Source organism: Oryza sativa, chromosome 1 (assembly GCF_034140825.1).
Source record: "Oryza sativa Japonica Group chromosome 1, ASM3414082v1".
NCBI classification, from domain to species: domain Eukaryota; kingdom Viridiplantae; phylum Streptophyta; class Magnoliopsida; order Poales; family Poaceae; genus Oryza; species Oryza sativa.
Genome location: NC_089035.1, coordinates 14,838,610 through 14,855,371, shown reverse-complemented (window position 1 = coordinate 14,855,371; position 16,762 = coordinate 14,838,610). Strand labels below are relative to the sequence as shown.

Genomic DNA, 16,762 nt, shown 5'->3' with positions numbered 1-16,762 from the left:
TCTTTCTGCGTTCTTATTTTTAATGGGGTGTGTGATTAATAACATGTTGAAAAGAATTGGAGGCTGTTTGGATGGATTACTCACTTTACCAAACTTCTATGCTACAAGTGTGGTATGCCATAGTTTTTGTGGCACCAAAAAAGAGAGCCACACTTGTGGCAAATTTTTGTTAAATGAGTGTATGACATGTGGGCCATGAGAGTAGAAAAGTGTGGCATGCCAAATCTTTGGCTTCAACCAAACATTTACACCAAAAGTCAAACTTGCCTAACTATAGTGTGGCAACGTTTGGGAAGCAACCAAACAGCCCCTTGATCTTTTATATGGGTGTATTTTAATTTTAGGGAAAATTTGAACCATGCCACATAAATTTTGCAAAATTTGTGATATACCACCCTGACCCACATGTCATTAACTCATGTGGGTCCTATATGTCATTGAGATACGGGTGGCATATCTCAAATTTTGCAAAATTAAGGTGGCATGGTTCCAACAAACCCTTTATTTTATTGGTTTTGTTTTGATCCTAAGTCTACCGCAGAAATTTTAAAGATATCCCAAAGTATAAAGCCAGCTGAGAAGTTAGAGACCAAATGAACTATAGAAGGTTGTTAGCAATGCAAGCTACTCATACGAGGAACCTAAGGGCACTAAATAGGATGAAGCACTTTGAAATCACGCTCTCCGCAATGCAAAGAACCTATTGTGGGATCTTATATACTTTTGCATTACAGTCCCTACTATCTTTAAATTTACATTAATGCAAAAGTTTACACTTGGAACCCTAAAATCTACACAATAATATAAAATCTAATCCATCCCCACCTAACCTCTCCAATCATCTGATTTCCTCTCCTCTCAACTCCCGCCGGCACCGGCATCGACGTCAGCACCATCTCAGTGCGGAGAATCTTAGAAGGGTGGTGGGCCGGCAGTCGAGGAGCTCCCTCGGCTGCGCGGCGACGAGCTCGCGACGAGCTCCCTAGCGGCACTGGACAGATTGGACCGTCGCCTCTCTGTTAGCCCCTTGACCCCTTCTACACTCTTCACACCGTAGACGACACCACTGCCGCCAACCACAACCACACCTCCCTCCCCAACACTGGGCGGAGGGGAAATCGACACCTATGGCCACCACCATCCCTCTCTTTCCCCCACTCCAGCCACCACGCCTAAGTGTCTTTCCATCGCAGCGCAGATCGCTCGGAGGAAGCCGAGCTCGATGGGGCACCGGCGTGACCGCCTCGAGGTCAGCGGCATGGAGGAGGAGACGGCGACAATGATAGCAGCGTAGGAGCGGGGCACGAGATCGGTGGGGCTGCCTCGAGGTGAGCGGCACAGAATGGGAAACGACGGCAAGCTCTGCAGCACAAAGTGGGAGATGGTGACGAGGTCAGCGGCAAGCTCGGCAGGCAAATCTAGCGATGGGACAAGCTCAAGCTGCTCTCCTTCTCCGGACGTTGGCTCCGGCAACATAGATCGGGCGCGCCGGGTGGCGACGCAGTAGATCAGCCCCGTCATCGGCTCCTCCACTTCCTCTAGTGGGTGGCGAGGGCATCCCCTCCCTTTTTTTGGTTGAGGCAGTGAGGTCATAGGGGCGGCAGGATAGCGGCGCGCAGGTTGCTTGCGGCATTGGTTCTTGCACATGCTCCACTTTTGCCTATCACCAGTTATTTTTGCAGGTGAGGAACTCGACTCTTCCTTTGGACCTGAGAAAACCTCACAAAGCAATGCCCCCCTCACCCCACGTTCTCTCTCTTCCACCACATCATCTATCCTACGTGGCACAACGAATCTACGTGACATGGTGGCTCACTGTGAAGGGCCTAAGAAACAACAATAGTAGTAGAGGAGGTTTTTTTTTCGGGGCAATTGGTTATTTGACCCCGTTTTGAACCCTAACTATCAATTTGACCCTACTTTTTGAAGTTTGCTTATTTGACCCTCCTTTTCAAAAACGAAGCTATGGTATGACCATATTTTGTTAAGGGCATCTAACGGTGTTAACTGAAGCACAAAATATCTCTTCTGCCCTTACTCATTTGACCTTATTGCATGTGAGACCCACACGTAAGTTCTCTTCTCCTCTCCTCCTCTCCTCTCTTCTCTCTTCTCCACGGATCCACCACAGGGAGAGTCGGCCAAAGGCGAGACGGCGAGCCGACACCAGCCCTGGTGATGACGACGACGACGACGACGACGAGTGGCCGCGGCGAGTTCTTGTCCTCTCCTCCACGTATCCACCACAGGGAGAGGTGGCGAAAGGCGAGACGGCGCTGGCCCTGGTGACGACGACGACGAGGAGTGGCGGCGGTGAGTCTGGGCGGTGGAGCTCGAGCTGCGGTCAGCGGATTCGGTGCCGCCACCGCCGCCTCCTCCCTTCTTCCGCACGCCTGCGCTGGCGCCGCCTCCCTCATCCTGCGCCGGTGCCGCCTCAGCCGCCGTTGCCCCTCAGCCGTCGTGGATCTTCTCCCTCCACACCCCTCAGCCGCCGCCGCCGCTGCTTCCCTCATCCCGCGCCGGCGCCGCCTCAGCCGACACCGCTCCCTCCCTCCGCGCCCCTCAGTCGTCGCCGCCGCCACTCCCTCCCTCCGCCCCCTCAGTCGCCGCCGCCGCCCCCTCAGCGCCGCCGCCACAAGTCGAGTGAGCAGGAAGGAGGAAGGAGAGAGAGAAATGTGGATAGGGTTGGGTGGATGGATAGGGTTTTCTAAGGGTATTCTGGGTATTATGAATATTAGTTGCATTTCTTTTTTTATTTAAATCAAAACTTAACGGACTAGTAGAAACAGGGTCAGACGGGAGCTTCATTTTTGAAAAGGAGGGTCAAGTAAGCAAACTCTAAAAAGTAGGGTCAAATTGGTAGTTAGAGTTCAAAACGTGGTCAAATAAGCAATTGTCCCTTTTTTTTTCTTTCACTCCTTTTATATATTTTTATGTTAGGTAGCTTGGTCACTTTGGAAGTCCTTCCGTGTAGGTAAGGTATCTAACCATCACTAAGTATCAATGCCAATTCCTCCCCCCTCTCCATACACATTATCGTCTATTTACTTTCCAACACTAATATTGCTTATTTCCGATATGTACAATATTAGTATTATTGGGTTGGCTTTTGCCTTTAACTATGAATGAACGGAGTGTGCTTGTTTTTCTCTTCCTCGCAATGTTAAGATGTTCATGGCAAGATAGTAGGTCAGACACGCAATGCATTTATTTATATTGAGATCATGTGAATTACGATAAATTAATGGCATGTCTGCATACATATAAGATGTACATATAGATTAAATAGTAAGCAAACAATGTTTGTAACATATATAATATTAATCCATCACATCAGAAATATTATGAGAAACTGAGAACACATACAACATCAAAGCATGGAACACAAACACTTGGCGGCTCGAAAGCTAGAAGCTGTGGCCAGTGCCAAAGCTTGTGCATTACCGCTAGGAGCTGAATGCAAGCAACGACCTCATTCTCATGGTGGTCCCATTCTCACAATGATAGAGTTGATCAAGAATTGAAGAACACATTGTTGTAAGTTTCAAATTTAACGTGAGTTTTATCGTGCCCTCATGTATTTTGGCTTCGCTAAATTATTACCACTTTCAAACAAATGCTACACGCTAGAATACCCTTTGCTATATGAATGGACTGAAATGCCCCTCATCCTTTCTTTCTCTTTCAACTCTGGTGGCCTCACCACACCAGTTTAGACCATCGTCATGGCGTGCTGCGGAGAGAGATACAGATGGGTACATCATGCCTAGACAGCCCATCACTGGCACCCCATCGTCGTGTCACCCAGCTATACAAGCCGGCTCTTCTATCTTCCTTGTTCCTCCTGCATCAGCGTGACTGTGAAGGCTGCCGCAACCTGTGGGATGCCAAAGAGAGAGGATAGGGAGGTCGCGGGATGACGACGGATGTACGACGGTTGTGGCTTTAATTAGGCGGCACGATTGAGGTTTGACGGGGGGGAAGGGAAGCAATAGTGGGTTGAGCTGGTGGTAGTGGAGCGCATACTGGCGCTGGCGAGTTGGGATGATGGCCATGGTGTTTGGTGGCCACCGGCAAGCACCTTCGGCGTGCTGAGGGAGGGAGAAAAGGAACTCAAGGGCATTTTTCATCTATAATAGTATCTAGCATATAGATATCATTTGAAAGTGGCAATTTGGTGAAGCCAAAATGCAGGATGGCATTATGGTGAAACCCGTGTTTGAAGATGGCACAACAACATTTTTTTTCCTTTAGGTTAGGAGGTATGCCCTGGCGAGATGGGTCAGCTGACCCACCCTATTGAATGGGGCCCTCGCATTGAAGCATACATGTATTTTGTTGTTATAGGTTGTACTAATAGAGAAAAAAGTGTTTGGTTCTCAAGTTTGTTTAATAATAAAAGAGGATGCATCGTTGGGGAAAAAATAATACCAAAATTCTAGTGAAGCATAGGCATTCTGTCTCCTGTTAAAAGTTTTCGCATTGAAGCATACATGTATTTTGTTGTTATAGGTTGTACTAATAGAGAAAAAAGTGTTTGGTTCTCAAGTTTGTTTAATAATAAAAGAGGATGCATCGTTGGGGAAAAAAAGTAGTACCAAAATTTCTAGGGAAGCATAGGCATTCTATTTCCTGTTAAAAGTTTTGTACAATTGCTTATAAGCTTTTGTTTAATGTTGGCAGCGCCAATTTTTTTTTAAAAAAACATGTGAATATATTGTTTTGATATGTAGGCAAATTCTCAGTGTAGTTGGTTTGAACAGCAAACCAAACAGCCCATAGGTCCTTTAGATTAGCACCATCAACCGTTCAACATTATTACACCTATTTTTCATAGAACACAGAAAAAGGTACCCACCTAGGAGTCAAATGCTCATGTGTCAAACAAACAATTAAGATGCTAAAGTAATGGATAGAAGCCACGAAATTCATAGAAACCAATTTACCTTTCTTTATAAACCCTGACCTTTGGCCTGGCCGTCGGATTGGCAGCTGGGCACCCGGATTCGGACGCGTGGCTCTCTTGCATCCATCCATCCCCCACTTGAGCGCAAAAGAGGTCTCTCGATGCGCCGCGCCGCGAACACGACAACTCGACGGTTCTTCTTCCAGGCTTCCACCGTCCTCTTCGACCCCGCCGCCGTCCGCCGCCGCCGCCGCGCCTAGTGCCGCTCCCACTTCGACTCTTCTCCTCCATCGAATTCCTCAGAGACTCCCCACCTCCGGTCGCGCCGGATCGAGGAACATGGACGAGGAGCGGACGGCGGCGTGGTGGGGCCGGCGGGCGTGGGAGCTCCTCTCGGCGGTGCGGGCGCGGGCGCCGCTTGTGCACTGCGTCACCAACCTCGTCTCCATGGACATCGCCGCCAACGCGCTTCTCGCCGCGGGGGCGTCGCCGGCCATGGTCCACTCCCTCCGCGAGGTCCCGGAGTTCACCCCGCGCTGCGACGCCGTGTGCGTCAACGTCGGCACGCTGTCCGAGGGCTGGCTCCCCTCCATGCGCGCCGCCGCCTCCGCGGGCCGCCCCTGGGTGCTCGACCCCGTCGCCGCCGCCGCCTCCGAGTTCCGGATGGAGGCCTGCCTCTCCCTCCTCGCCCTCCGCCCCGCCGTCGTCAGGGGGAACGCGTCGGAGATCCTTGCCCTCGCCTCTCGCTCGCTCGCCGCCTCCTCCTCCTCCTCCACCACCACCTTCAAGGTACCATTTCTAGCTTTGCTCGCTTATTATTGCAACCATTTTGTCTTCGCTTTAATTTACCCATCCGAACAAGTTATAGAAAAAAAAATCTTGATTGATACGATTGAGATGGATTGGTTTGATTGTGAACTGCCTCGTGCTCTCTACTGGAAAGAAAAAGAGTGCCGCGATTAACAATTTTCTGAACTTGATTGTGATTTATTTTTTAGAAAATGGATTAAAAATGGATTGTGATGAGGAAAATAAATCCTCTCTTCTGTCCTCACAATCTGAATCCCAATCGATGCACCTGTTTTTGTTACTCGAGAGTTCAGACCGTTCCATGACTGATTATTATCCAAAATGTCAGATTGATGGCTAATGTCAGATTGATCTTTCAGTTCTGTCAAGAATCAAAACTGACTGACTAACCAAAACAATTTACTAGTACATTGATACTAGTATATAATGTACAATGTTCCAATCAATTCCCATCGATTTTGCAGGGCGCGGACAGTACACATGATTCAGGGGACGCTCTTCAAGATGCAAAAGCACTGGCACGGTCCACCGGTGCCGTCATCGCGGTGTCCGGGGCCGTCGATTACGTCACCGACGGCGAGCGGGTGGTCGGAGTGAGCAACGGCGTGGCCATGATGCAGAAGATAACGGCGACGGGCTGCGCCGCGACGGCCCTCATCGCGGCCTTCCTCGCGGTGGTGGAGGAGCCTTCCGACGCCATGGCCGCGGCGGCGTGCGCCCTTGCTGTCTTTGGCCTGGCCGGGGAGATCGGGATGGAGTCTGGCGCCAAGGGACCCGCCTCTCTCAGGATGCATCTCATCGATGCTCTCTACTGCCTCGACGTGCAGACGGTGACCTCTCGAGTCAAGATCTCCCTGCATTCGTGATAATGTTCGCTCCATGGCCTGCCGAATTTCAGGCCAAGTTCAGAGTTTGGAATAACGGTGAAGGTTTGACATAACACTAGAAATATGAGCGCGGCGCCACGCCTCGCACGCTAACACCTACGTGGTTAGAACTACACGTAATTAAGGTTAATTTGACCACATGGAGTGGCATATTATGTGCATATTAATTTGATTTAACATCAGATTATTATATGGGGCCCCTTTTTTAAGAACTGTGTTACATTTTTTTTCCATCTAAGAGTAGATGAAAAATGGTACAGTTTGAGAAAGTAGGCGGTAACATGCGAGGACAGCAGAGATTGGTTCGAAAAGTAGAATTTAGTCGTAAATGGGTTTAGCAATGATAACCAATAGGTTTACTATGCAGATCATGTACCAAATGAAATTACAGCGAGTTGTTAATACTTGTATAAGGGTTTGCGCATTTATCCATTATATGGTAATTGATATGGACAAGCACACAATACATATATACAGGAACGGGTAAGGAACAAACAATTAATTCAGTGTACAAATAAACATCCAATCTAATCAGGAACTCACGCGAAAAAAAATAACCCTAACAGGTCAAAGCAAACAGAAAGTACGGAAGATATAACAACTCAGAAATCAACACACACTACGAACTGAAAACCCATACATACATAGCAACCTCTTTTTGTTAAAAAACAAGAGCAGCAGCATGGTGATAAAAATCAGAAAATCCCAATAAAAATGGCAACCACTACCCGAGGGGAAGCAGGTTTGGTGTATTCACAATAAAAATGGGCAACAAGTTTGGTGTATTCACAGTATTAACGAAAGTTTTAGGAAACTACCAGCTGGGCAAGTTAAACATGAGCCTAATAAAAAGGAGGTCCATGGAGTAACTTTTTTTTCCAACCAATTCCCATTCCCTAGACATACACGAATTAGGACCATGTCTCTTACATTCGTAAATGTAGTACCAGAATTGCTCATAGAGAAAGAAATTACAAACCCAAAAATTTGGGAATAAAGATGATATAACATAAAAGAGTTGTATTGAGTTAGCAAATATAGAGTCATGAACGACCGGCCCAACATCATCAAGTTCGAGAATTAGTATAAAACCCAAAGAACACAATTGCTTGCACTTACAAAAAGCAGAGCCATTCAATTCTCTACTATACCAGCAACTCCAAAGTCGCAACTAAATTAGTTTGATATGGGAATAACTCACAAAAAAAATACATAAACAACAAATATAATCTCTATAAGCATCAAGTTAGACATGTAAATAGATACATATATACAATGGTAACGTCTGGAACCACTACAAAGAGCACTGTCAGTAGCTTTGAACTGGTGATGGTCCCATGGCATCCAAACAATGGCAGAAATTGAGGGGACAGAAAGGCCATAAAGTCTAGAATCTTTTTCTTCTTTCATGAGTCTCCCCTTAAAGGTTAAGGACACAAATACACACCATTCTCAATCCTCTTTCTGTGGTGATAAACAATACAAGAATACAAATTCATTTAGTTCAAATACAGGTTTAGGAGTTGGGCATGATAAACACATAATATATAGCAGACCACGGTTCCAAACATTTGTTTATTCCGACTAAAATAAAGCCTTACACAACAATTTAAAATTAGGTATGTCAGTTCCTTGTTTTGGTTAATATCGCATGGCCATCACACTATCACAAACAGTTTGAATTCAGGAGTTCTTGCAGTGTTCAGCAAACAGGGTGCAGTAATACACTGTAACAGTTAGTTCTCAATGTCAGGAATGCCCATGGCAACTGGGCTGCTAAAGCATCATCACTATTTCACTACCATGACAAATAATGAAGAACATGATTAATTAAGGAGCTCATGCAGCATAAAAACATTGTACACTACCCTTTCTTCAGCTGATCCTGACATTTTTACCCAACGAACTAAGCAAGTAAGCAAGCAAAAAAAAGTCCTTTTAGAAAAACCAAATCAACTGCTCTTGCAAGCAATCATGCATCTATTTCTAACCTTCACAAAGATGCGCATCCATGTCCTGACCGGGAACTCTGTCCCTCTAAGAGTCTCAAAGAATGAGGATGTCTCAAGATTTGCCTTCTTGATCTTGGTCAACGCCAAGGGCACCTCCAGCACAGGCACCTTCCTCGTCTTGGTCACCTCCTTGAGAACCTTCACGCTAGCCTACTTGAACATACTTGAAGAGAGCTAGAAAAACAAACAAAGAATTATCTTTAGCACTAACTGATGAGGTAAGACATTGTGGAGTAGATAGCAAATCCAAAAAAGTGCACTTGGTACTTAAAGAAGTTTGAAATGTCAGTAACTGGTGAAAACTAATTCTTGGTAAAGCATCACTAAAGAATGGATATGCCATCTTATTTATAGGGTAAAAAAAGGTAAATGAGGGATTCATCAAAGCGATGCAATTGGTAGCACCACCATTTCAACTACTTACACTAACCTATTCTTATCTTTTCAGAGAAAAGGACACCCCTTCTCTTCTTATCCTCTCTGCCATGTCGTTCTTGTTCCAGTGACTTAGAACATTGGAAGATAAAACTGTAGGATCAGTGAAGAGTGAAAAATGTTAGAGCATCTTACATGTCACCTCCTTCACAGTAACTTCTCAGAGACAAATACACAGTGCACGCACAGGTACCCTGCAAGCTGCAAGCATCGTAAAAAAAATAATAAAAAAAACCCTTCGTTTCAAAAAAAAAATCAAATTGGAGTACAAAACTGAACTAAAGTGCGTGGTTTGTATCCTCAGCAACCAAATCATCCTTGTCCTCGATGATGCACGGGTTGTTGGGACTCACCATCAAAGACATCTGCTGATTTGCGCAAGCAAGCAAAGCATCGAAATTCACCATGTTGAGGTTGGTTGTGGCAAAAGGCGCAAAATCGCACCAACTCCTATTGTCCCAAGCACGACGCCATTGCAAAACTTCGTGCCGTCGTACACCAGCGCTGGTAGATCCAGCCACGACGGCCTGCATCCGGCGTTCCCCGGTAGTAGATCGACGCGCGCAGGTCGTAGGGGGACCAAGAAGGTGGTCCACTGGCTGGCGGCGGCCATTACCTTCACGGCTCCACCTGCAGTGGCCAAACCGACCTGCTGATAGTCGACAAGCAGAGGAAGGAGACGTGCAATCCGGCGTCAACGACAACACTTGGGCTGAGCATACCTGGGCACAAAGGGCCAAATCAGATGCTCTCCGACGAAGGCTCAGTGTCGCGGCATCATCGACTCATCCGAGGAGCGGCGCGGCATGGCACCGACAGCCAGCTCAGGAGGAGGGGCTGCGGCCGGTAACGCTGCTCGGAGGAGAGGGGCTGCGGCCGGTAACGCTACTCGGAGGAGAGGGACACGGGTGGAGAAAGGGAAGCGGAAGGGGGTAGCAGGGCACGGTGGCGGTGGCGATCGAAGAGGGCCTCCACCGGAGCCGTCAGCACAGGAGGAGGAGGCACGGAGGCAGCAGATGGGAGGGGTTGCGTGTTGGACACTCCCTCGCGCCATGGTCCGCCACTCCGAGCTGGCCTCGTCGGCAACGGCAGTCCCCGCACCACGCCACCACTCCACCAAGAGAGGAGAGGTGGGAGGGGAGGGGAGGAGAGGAAGAGGGAGACGCAGAGGCTAGGGAGAGGGAGAGGCGGGAAGGTGACTCACCGTTCGCCGTCTTCGCGCCGTCCGCCGCGCGCGTCGGAGGTCCGCATCTGGCCACCGCCGCCACCGCCATCCCCCCTCCCGGCGTAGCCGCCCTCCAAAACTGCCTTCACCCTCCCCTTCGCCCTCCTCCCCTCCTTATCCAATATAGGGGGTCGGGAACGGGGGAGGTCGCACCACAGCGACGACGGCGGAGGTGCCGAATCCAGCCGCGGACGTAGCCGCCTCGCCAGATCCGGAGGGGAGGGCCGCCGACGCCACCGCCCTCACCCCTCCCAGCGGACCCACCGCCGCGGCGTCCACCCTTCGCGCCGCCTCCGCCTTCTACCTCCGCCTCCATCGGATCTGGGAGGAGGGAGGGAAGCCCGCCGCTGGCTCCACCCTCCGCGCAGCCACCGCCTTGAGCCACCTCTGCCACCGCCGGTAGCCGCCGCCGCCCTCCGGCGGCAGCTCCGGCCGGAACCCGCGTCGAGAGAGGAGAGGTGGGAGGGGAGGGGAGGGGAGGAGAGGAGAGGGAAGGGAGAGAATGGGGAGAGGGTTTCGGAATTGGGGGGTTAGTGTAGGACGTTTTGCAGAAAACCCCCTATAGTTTTTATATTTACATATCTACCCCTAAAAGCGGAATTTTCTCTTCTTCGCATTGTATTTTCCTGAAAGACGAGCGGTTATATGAAAGAAATACAACGGGATGTCAGGCGGTCCGAGGACGTATGCGATATTCCGTGAAAACACGAGGAGTTTTTTACAAAAGTTCCCAGCCCTCTCACCGGGAGCAGCCCCTCCACCCTAACCGCCACGCATGCACACCACCACAGCGCCCAAATTTTGATTAACCGGCGCACCGCTTATGGGCGGTTGGCCCCGCGCACGCGAGTAGCAGGAGGGATTAGCAGCGAGGTGTAAAACTATAAGATAGCCCAAAAAAAATTCAAGAAAATAAGAAAAATGGTGGAGTTAGGGAAGTTATTGATTGATGATTTATCAAAAATCAGATTGATCGTTACTTGTCCATGTATACTGTATAATTATACCGGTGATCTTTCTGGACTGTACTGAGTATTCGGTTGTGATGCCAAAACAGAAAAATGCTGAACAAAATAGATTGCATAAAGTATTTTCGGCAAGTTGAAAGAAAGACAATTGTGTATGGGTGGTAGGGATGGCAATCGGGCGTGACGGGCACGGGTAGTGCCTATCCATACCCATGCCCGTGAGATTATTTGTGCCCGTGGGTATACCCATTACTACATGACGGGTAAGGATGGTTGCCCATGCCCATTGCCCGCGGGCGCCTTATGCCCGCGGGCGTGCCCGTTTACCCGCCACAACAAAAGCAGTGGAACAAAAAGTCTACAAGCTACTAACTTCGAATCGAACTTAAAACATCAAATATTCTCCGCCTCGGTGTCGTGTCTCTCCTCTGTCGGCGATAGAGTAAGAGGAGAGAAATAATAAGGGAAATAAAAGGGAAACCGTAGAAAACAAAGAACGTGGCTTATGTATTCTAGTGGATTTTACTCCTAGCCTACATGTAAGTTAGATTTCGCGGGTAAACGGGCAAAGCGGGCATGGGTAGTGATTACCCATACCCATGCCCATTTACCCATCGGGCATAGCTTTTGAACCAATAAGATACCCATGGGTATAAAATGGAGAACAAACCCAACCCTAATAGGATTTTTACCCGCGGGTAAACGGGCAAACGGGCAAACGGGCATAATTGCCATCCCTAATGGGTGGTGTATGTATCGCTGCTGATGTTTCTTGACCGAGTTAAAGATGACCGAATCACTGCATGTTCCAATGTTTTGTTGGACAGGATCACGTTACTTATCGTGTTGCCGGTTGGTAAATTGAAAAAGGTGCTGTGAATAATAGACACAGGGTATCTAAATAACCTTTTGGATTCATAGACACAAAAGTTGAGATGGCCGAGTTGGTCTAAGGCGCCAGATTAAGGTTCTGGTCCGAAAGGGCGTGGGTTCAAATCCCACTCTCAACACATGATTCTTTTTTTTTAACTTTCCTCAAGCCTTCAATTCCTGCAGGGTAGTTTTAAGCCTACACCTCCTTCATAATCATCTCAAATTCACCCCAAGCTAAATTAAGCCTCAATTCAAATTCACCTTACAACATTGTAAATTTTGTATTATTTTCTTTTAATCCATCAGTTCTTTTTTATACTCATCTCAAATTCACCTTACAGCTAATAAATGAAGCCTCAATTACTACTTCAGTGAACATGTCAACGATTAAATTAAGACGGCAAGCAGGCATCATCTCACGGTGATCACTGACAGAGGTAAACGACCACTGTTGCCTCTAATTGACTAATAATCGCAATATAATCATCAAATCAGTTAATCACACATGACATCCATATCGAAGACCCATGCAAAGCAAAATAGAGTATGGCTAGTAGTAGGAGGAGGCCTTGTGGATGGTGAGGATGGTGAGCATGAGGAGGACGAGGTCGGCGAAGGCGGCGATGAGGGCGACGACGACGGCGGCCATGGCGCGCTCGCAGAAGGGCCCGTACACGTCGCACACCTTGGCCCACCTCACGTGCGCGTTGCCGCGCTCGCCGAGGAGGCCGAACTGCGCCGCCGCCCCCACCGCCGAGAAGAGCAGCGCCATCGCCACCAGGTCCCCCACCATCACCGGCACCACCGCGCTCCGCCTCCGCACCGCCGCCAGCGCCGCCGCGCTGAACGCGAACACCATCGCGTTCGCCACCACGAAGTACCTGCATGCGTGAATTCGGAGAAATTTGTTCATGTTTTCGGCCAAATTTTCGAAGAATCTTGCACGCTTCGCAAGTCGAGCTCTCGGATACAGTTCGTCCGCTACAGGCCGGGGTTGGAATCCTGAATTCTGAAATCGACGGCCATTAGCGAGTGCGTGCCCTCTCGAATGTTCAGTGCATTCGTCGCATGAAGCCATCGTCGCATGAAGCCATCGTATACGGCCCCACCGTGTATTCGTGAAATAAGCCAAACAGAGCATATTTGTAAACAAAAAATAATCTGTGAATAAAACTTATATATATATATATATTTAGTGATATAAAAGTATTGACTTAAAAAATAAACTTCAATAAAAAAACTAAAAATCAACTCAATTTAAAATTTAATTGATAAGTATGAGTATAAACGAAAAGATGTGGCCGATAGATAACCGTCACAGTCACGCTTTATCGTTTATTCAACATCGTTCTTGGCGTGACGCTTTCGATGCAAAATCGAGACACCGCTCGCTCGTGCATGCACGTTTGATCTCTAGCTGCACAAGTAAAAGACTTTCTCGAAGAAACAGGGGATCAAAGGGAGTAGTACAATTAGGTAGCTTTGCAAACTATGGGAAATTATAAACGGGTGGTTTATATTCGCTTTGTTAATTTTTGGTTTCCCAAATCAAGCAGCAAACACTGCTCCTACCATCCGAATTAACGTAGGCTACATTTGCACGCAACTCAACTGGCATGGCTTGCATGATTGATGGAAGATCAATTAAGATGAGGATCAATGGACGGACACCGTCGATCGGTCTCCTGTTCTCCAGTCCAGGCTCCATCAAATTTATGGATAAGATGCATCTTTCAGTAATTGCGATTGTTCGATGGCTACGACCACTACTACTACCCATTTGCAATGGCTGGGATTAAACTGTACTAAAGGATATATATTATATATATTCCGATATAGTAGAGCATTTTCTTTTCCTTGGATGGATGAATAAACGGTGTTACGGTGGTGATCTTGATAACGAAGAAAGCATCATATCCATTTTACCTTCTCCAAATCTCTATCCGTATCGATTTCTCTCGCCTTTCTGTAAAGGCCAAATCAACGGTCGTTAATTTGGGCCTCTCCTCATCCAAATCAACGGTCGTGAAGGAAAGAAATTTTCTGTGGCTGCTGCTGCTATCAACAAACAATGTCACCCACAGTGCCACATGACCAACTCCCATAATTTTGCATAGATTGGCAATAAGCCATGGTTGTGTATCACTTTCAAAAATAGTAGGAACACTAACACCAAAAAATATTTGCGAAATCTCTTTGTCTATCCATGGATGAACACGTCAATGAAAAATAGGGTTTCAAGGTTCGCCACGATGCTAGAACGTGATTTGTATGTGTAAGGTAAAGGTGGCAACAGGAGTTGAAGTGGATGGTACTAGTGGTAGGCTGCTGGTGGCAATGCTTGGGTTGTCCTTGTCTAATTCTGTCCTGGGTTTTCTTTAGCTAATCAGTGTGTCCACTACTATCAAATACTACCACGGGTGGATAAACCTTCTTCTGTCCCGGTTTGCAATCCTCTATAGTCCCGGGTTATAAACTGGGACCCTGAATTCGGGACTAAATATGGTTATCTTTAGTTTTGAGCGAAATAATTAGGAAAAATGTGGTTTTCGGCCGACCCAGTAAAGATCAATTCTTCAGTAGTATACTACAAGAACCGTAATTTACATAAATAATTTAATTATTTCAAGGAAACAACTTTGAAACCACACAGATATATATCAATCATTAATTAATTAAACAAGCCATGCATGCATGCATTCTACTATATATATATTATTCCGATGCTGAAAAATTTCACCATCAGATTACTAATGAAACCGACAGGAGTACTACCAAGCATAAAAAAGAAAGTAGAGCATCCTGAAAATCCCTAATTATATAGTAGTATCTGTTGTGGCATCCTTGTCTGTTGTAGCATATCATAAAAGTTCTTTCCATTAATTAGGTAGGAGAAAGAGAGAAACAGAAGGCGCCTTGTTTGGACGTGTGGAATTAAAGCAGAGGCCAGCGGCAGAGAATGGAAGGTAGTAGTAGGAGTACTAGCAATTAGGACATGCATGCAAAGACATTTCTTCTTGCGTGTCATCGTCTTTCTCCTCAAAAAAACCATTCCGTTTCTTCCTTCCTTCCTCGGAATCGATCCCGGAAAGATCTACCGTACAGGCACATAATGACGCTAACACTTCACTAGAGGCTAAGAGCATGTACGAGAAAATAAACCTATAAACAAATATTGAAAAAATAAAAGAGAAAAAAAAAGAGTAGCGAGTTATAAATTTATAATTAGCTGTAGCACGGACTGTAAAACGCAATATGTATATGACAAGTGAGACTAGTGTAGTATATATTTATAGGTAACTATTGTATAAATTGACGAGTAAGTAGTTGGCTATACTATTAAACTTGCTCTAATATTAAACTTGCTCTAATAATAAAGATGCATGTGTGCTTAATTTGATTGTGTTCTATGCTGGAGAATGAGACTTAAATTATTCAAGAAAGAGCTTGTTTTGTTTTCGAATTGTGAGGGAGAAGTAGATCGGGATTTGGAAATTGGAATACAGGTCATGTGTAATTGGCAAGACATGCATGTGCCTGTTTGGACCCATTTTTTTTCAAACCTACATGACATATGTGTACTCCTTGTATACTTTGTCCTATGTAATGAGTGTGTCACTGGGGCTAGCTACTGTTGCATCACCAAAGTAGAGTAATCACACACGAGAGAAAGAACAGACAGAACAAAAGAGAACAAAAACACAAGAAGGATGTAGTAGAGAGAAGAGAGAAATGATCATGCTAGCTGCAACTGATATGGTGAATTAAGGAGTGGCTGCAGTTGATTAAAGAGCGGCAGTGTACTGGAATAATTGAGAAACTAATTTTGTAGGCGCATCATATATCAGTGTTCATGCACATGCTTGGATGGAAATCAATGGAGCAGTAGAGAGAGACTTACACGAAGGCGGAGGAGTAGGTCCACTTGGCCGTGACGGGCACCCGCAGCGGCGGCGCGAGCTCCTCCCCGGCGGCGATCTGGACGGTGGTGCTCTGCCGGTCGGCGGCCATCACCACAGCGGACGCCAGCGTCCCCAGCAGGACGAACACCCGCAGAACCACGCAGCACGGGTCCACCGGCGGCGCCCTGGAACCAGCGGCCAACGGCGGCAGCGCCGCGCCGGCGCCCGTGTAGTAGCCCCGGCGGCTGCTGTAGTCGAAGGCGGCGGCGCCGCCGCCGCTGCCGTTCAGGCCGGGCTTCCCCCGCGACGACTCCATTGCTGGCGCGCGGTGCGGTCAGCGGTTGCCGCGCTCCGCTGTGCGGGAGGCGCTCTTCTCCTTGGAATCGTGGGTAGGCGAGAGGAGCAGAGCGCGTGTGTAACTACTGGCTGGCTACGTACTACTGCTACCTGTGTGAGAGATGTAGGGTACGGTATTGTGGTGTAGATGTACACAAGATTTTGTTGTTGGGTGGGGTATTTATGGTACAGAGAGGTGGTATCACCTCCAAGGTATGGTTACCCTCACATGTGAGTACTATCATACCGATGCTCTTCTAGCGAGTATAATAAGCGATAGAAATGGATTTTCATCTCTTGAGGAGATGTCTCCTCGTTGTTTGTATGTCATCGAAATAGTTATAAAAAATTAAAAATTTAACAACATAGATTAATATGAAATATATCACTCCACAAATATGTAAGACC

At 47.3% G+C, this 16,762-nt stretch overlaps 3 protein-coding genes and 1 non-coding gene across 40 annotated transcripts; 2 read left to right on the top strand and 2 right to left on the bottom strand.

Moving 5' to 3' along the window:
- Positions 1–5,076: 5,076 nt before the first annotated feature.
- Positions 5,077–6,790, top strand: LOC9269112 (hydroxyethylthiazole kinase). The gene is made up of 2 exons (XM_015756106.3): positions 5,077–5,695; positions 6,181–6,790. The coding sequence occupies exons 1-2, from the start codon at positions 5,246–5,248 to the stop codon at positions 6,580–6,582; spliced, it is 852 nt and encodes a 283-aa protein (XP_015611592.1). The 5' UTR covers positions 5,077–5,245; the 3' UTR covers positions 6,583–6,790.
- On the bottom strand, positions 5,988–10,735 carry LOC9271629 (uncharacterized). 37 transcript variants are annotated; one of them, XR_010741466.1, is made up of 6 exons: positions 9,773–10,735; positions 9,404–9,699; positions 9,186–9,251; positions 9,046–9,095; positions 8,595–8,789; positions 7,668–8,067 (listed from the first exon to the last, which is right to left on the bottom strand). XR_010741466.1 is itself a non-coding variant. In XM_066310606.1 (5 exons), exons 1-5 carry the CDS (start codon positions 10,322–10,324, stop codon positions 8,761–8,763), a joined length of 441 nt encoding a protein of 146 aa, XP_066166703.1. In that variant the 5' UTR covers positions 10,325–10,467; the 3' UTR covers positions 8,415–8,760. The 37 variants fall into 37 exon arrangements, 2 of the variants coding, with proteins under 2 accessions (XP_066166703.1, XP_066166704.1); XR_010741462.1 differs by having other exon boundaries at positions 9,404–9,680; XR_010741445.1 differs by lacking the exons at positions 7,668–8,067; positions 9,046–9,095 and adding an exon at positions 5,988–6,600 and having other exon boundaries at positions 9,404–9,680.
- Positions 10,736–12,172: 1,437 nt separating this feature from the next.
- On the top strand, positions 12,173–12,253 carry TRNAL-AAG (transfer RNA leucine (anticodon AAG)). The gene has a single exon. It is a non-coding gene; the product is annotated as a tRNA-Leu (tRNA).
- Positions 12,254–12,372: 119 nt separating this feature from the next.
- Positions 12,373–16,508, bottom strand: LOC4325816 (CASP-like protein 1E1). Its single transcript, NM_001401516.1, has 2 exons — positions 16,018–16,508; positions 12,373–12,997 (listed from the first exon to the last, which is right to left on the bottom strand). Exons 1-2 carry the CDS (start codon positions 16,332–16,334, stop codon positions 12,667–12,669), a joined length of 648 nt encoding a protein of 215 aa, NP_001388445.1. The 5' UTR covers positions 16,335–16,508; the 3' UTR covers positions 12,373–12,666.
- Between the last annotated feature and the right edge of the window lie 254 nt (positions 16,509–16,762).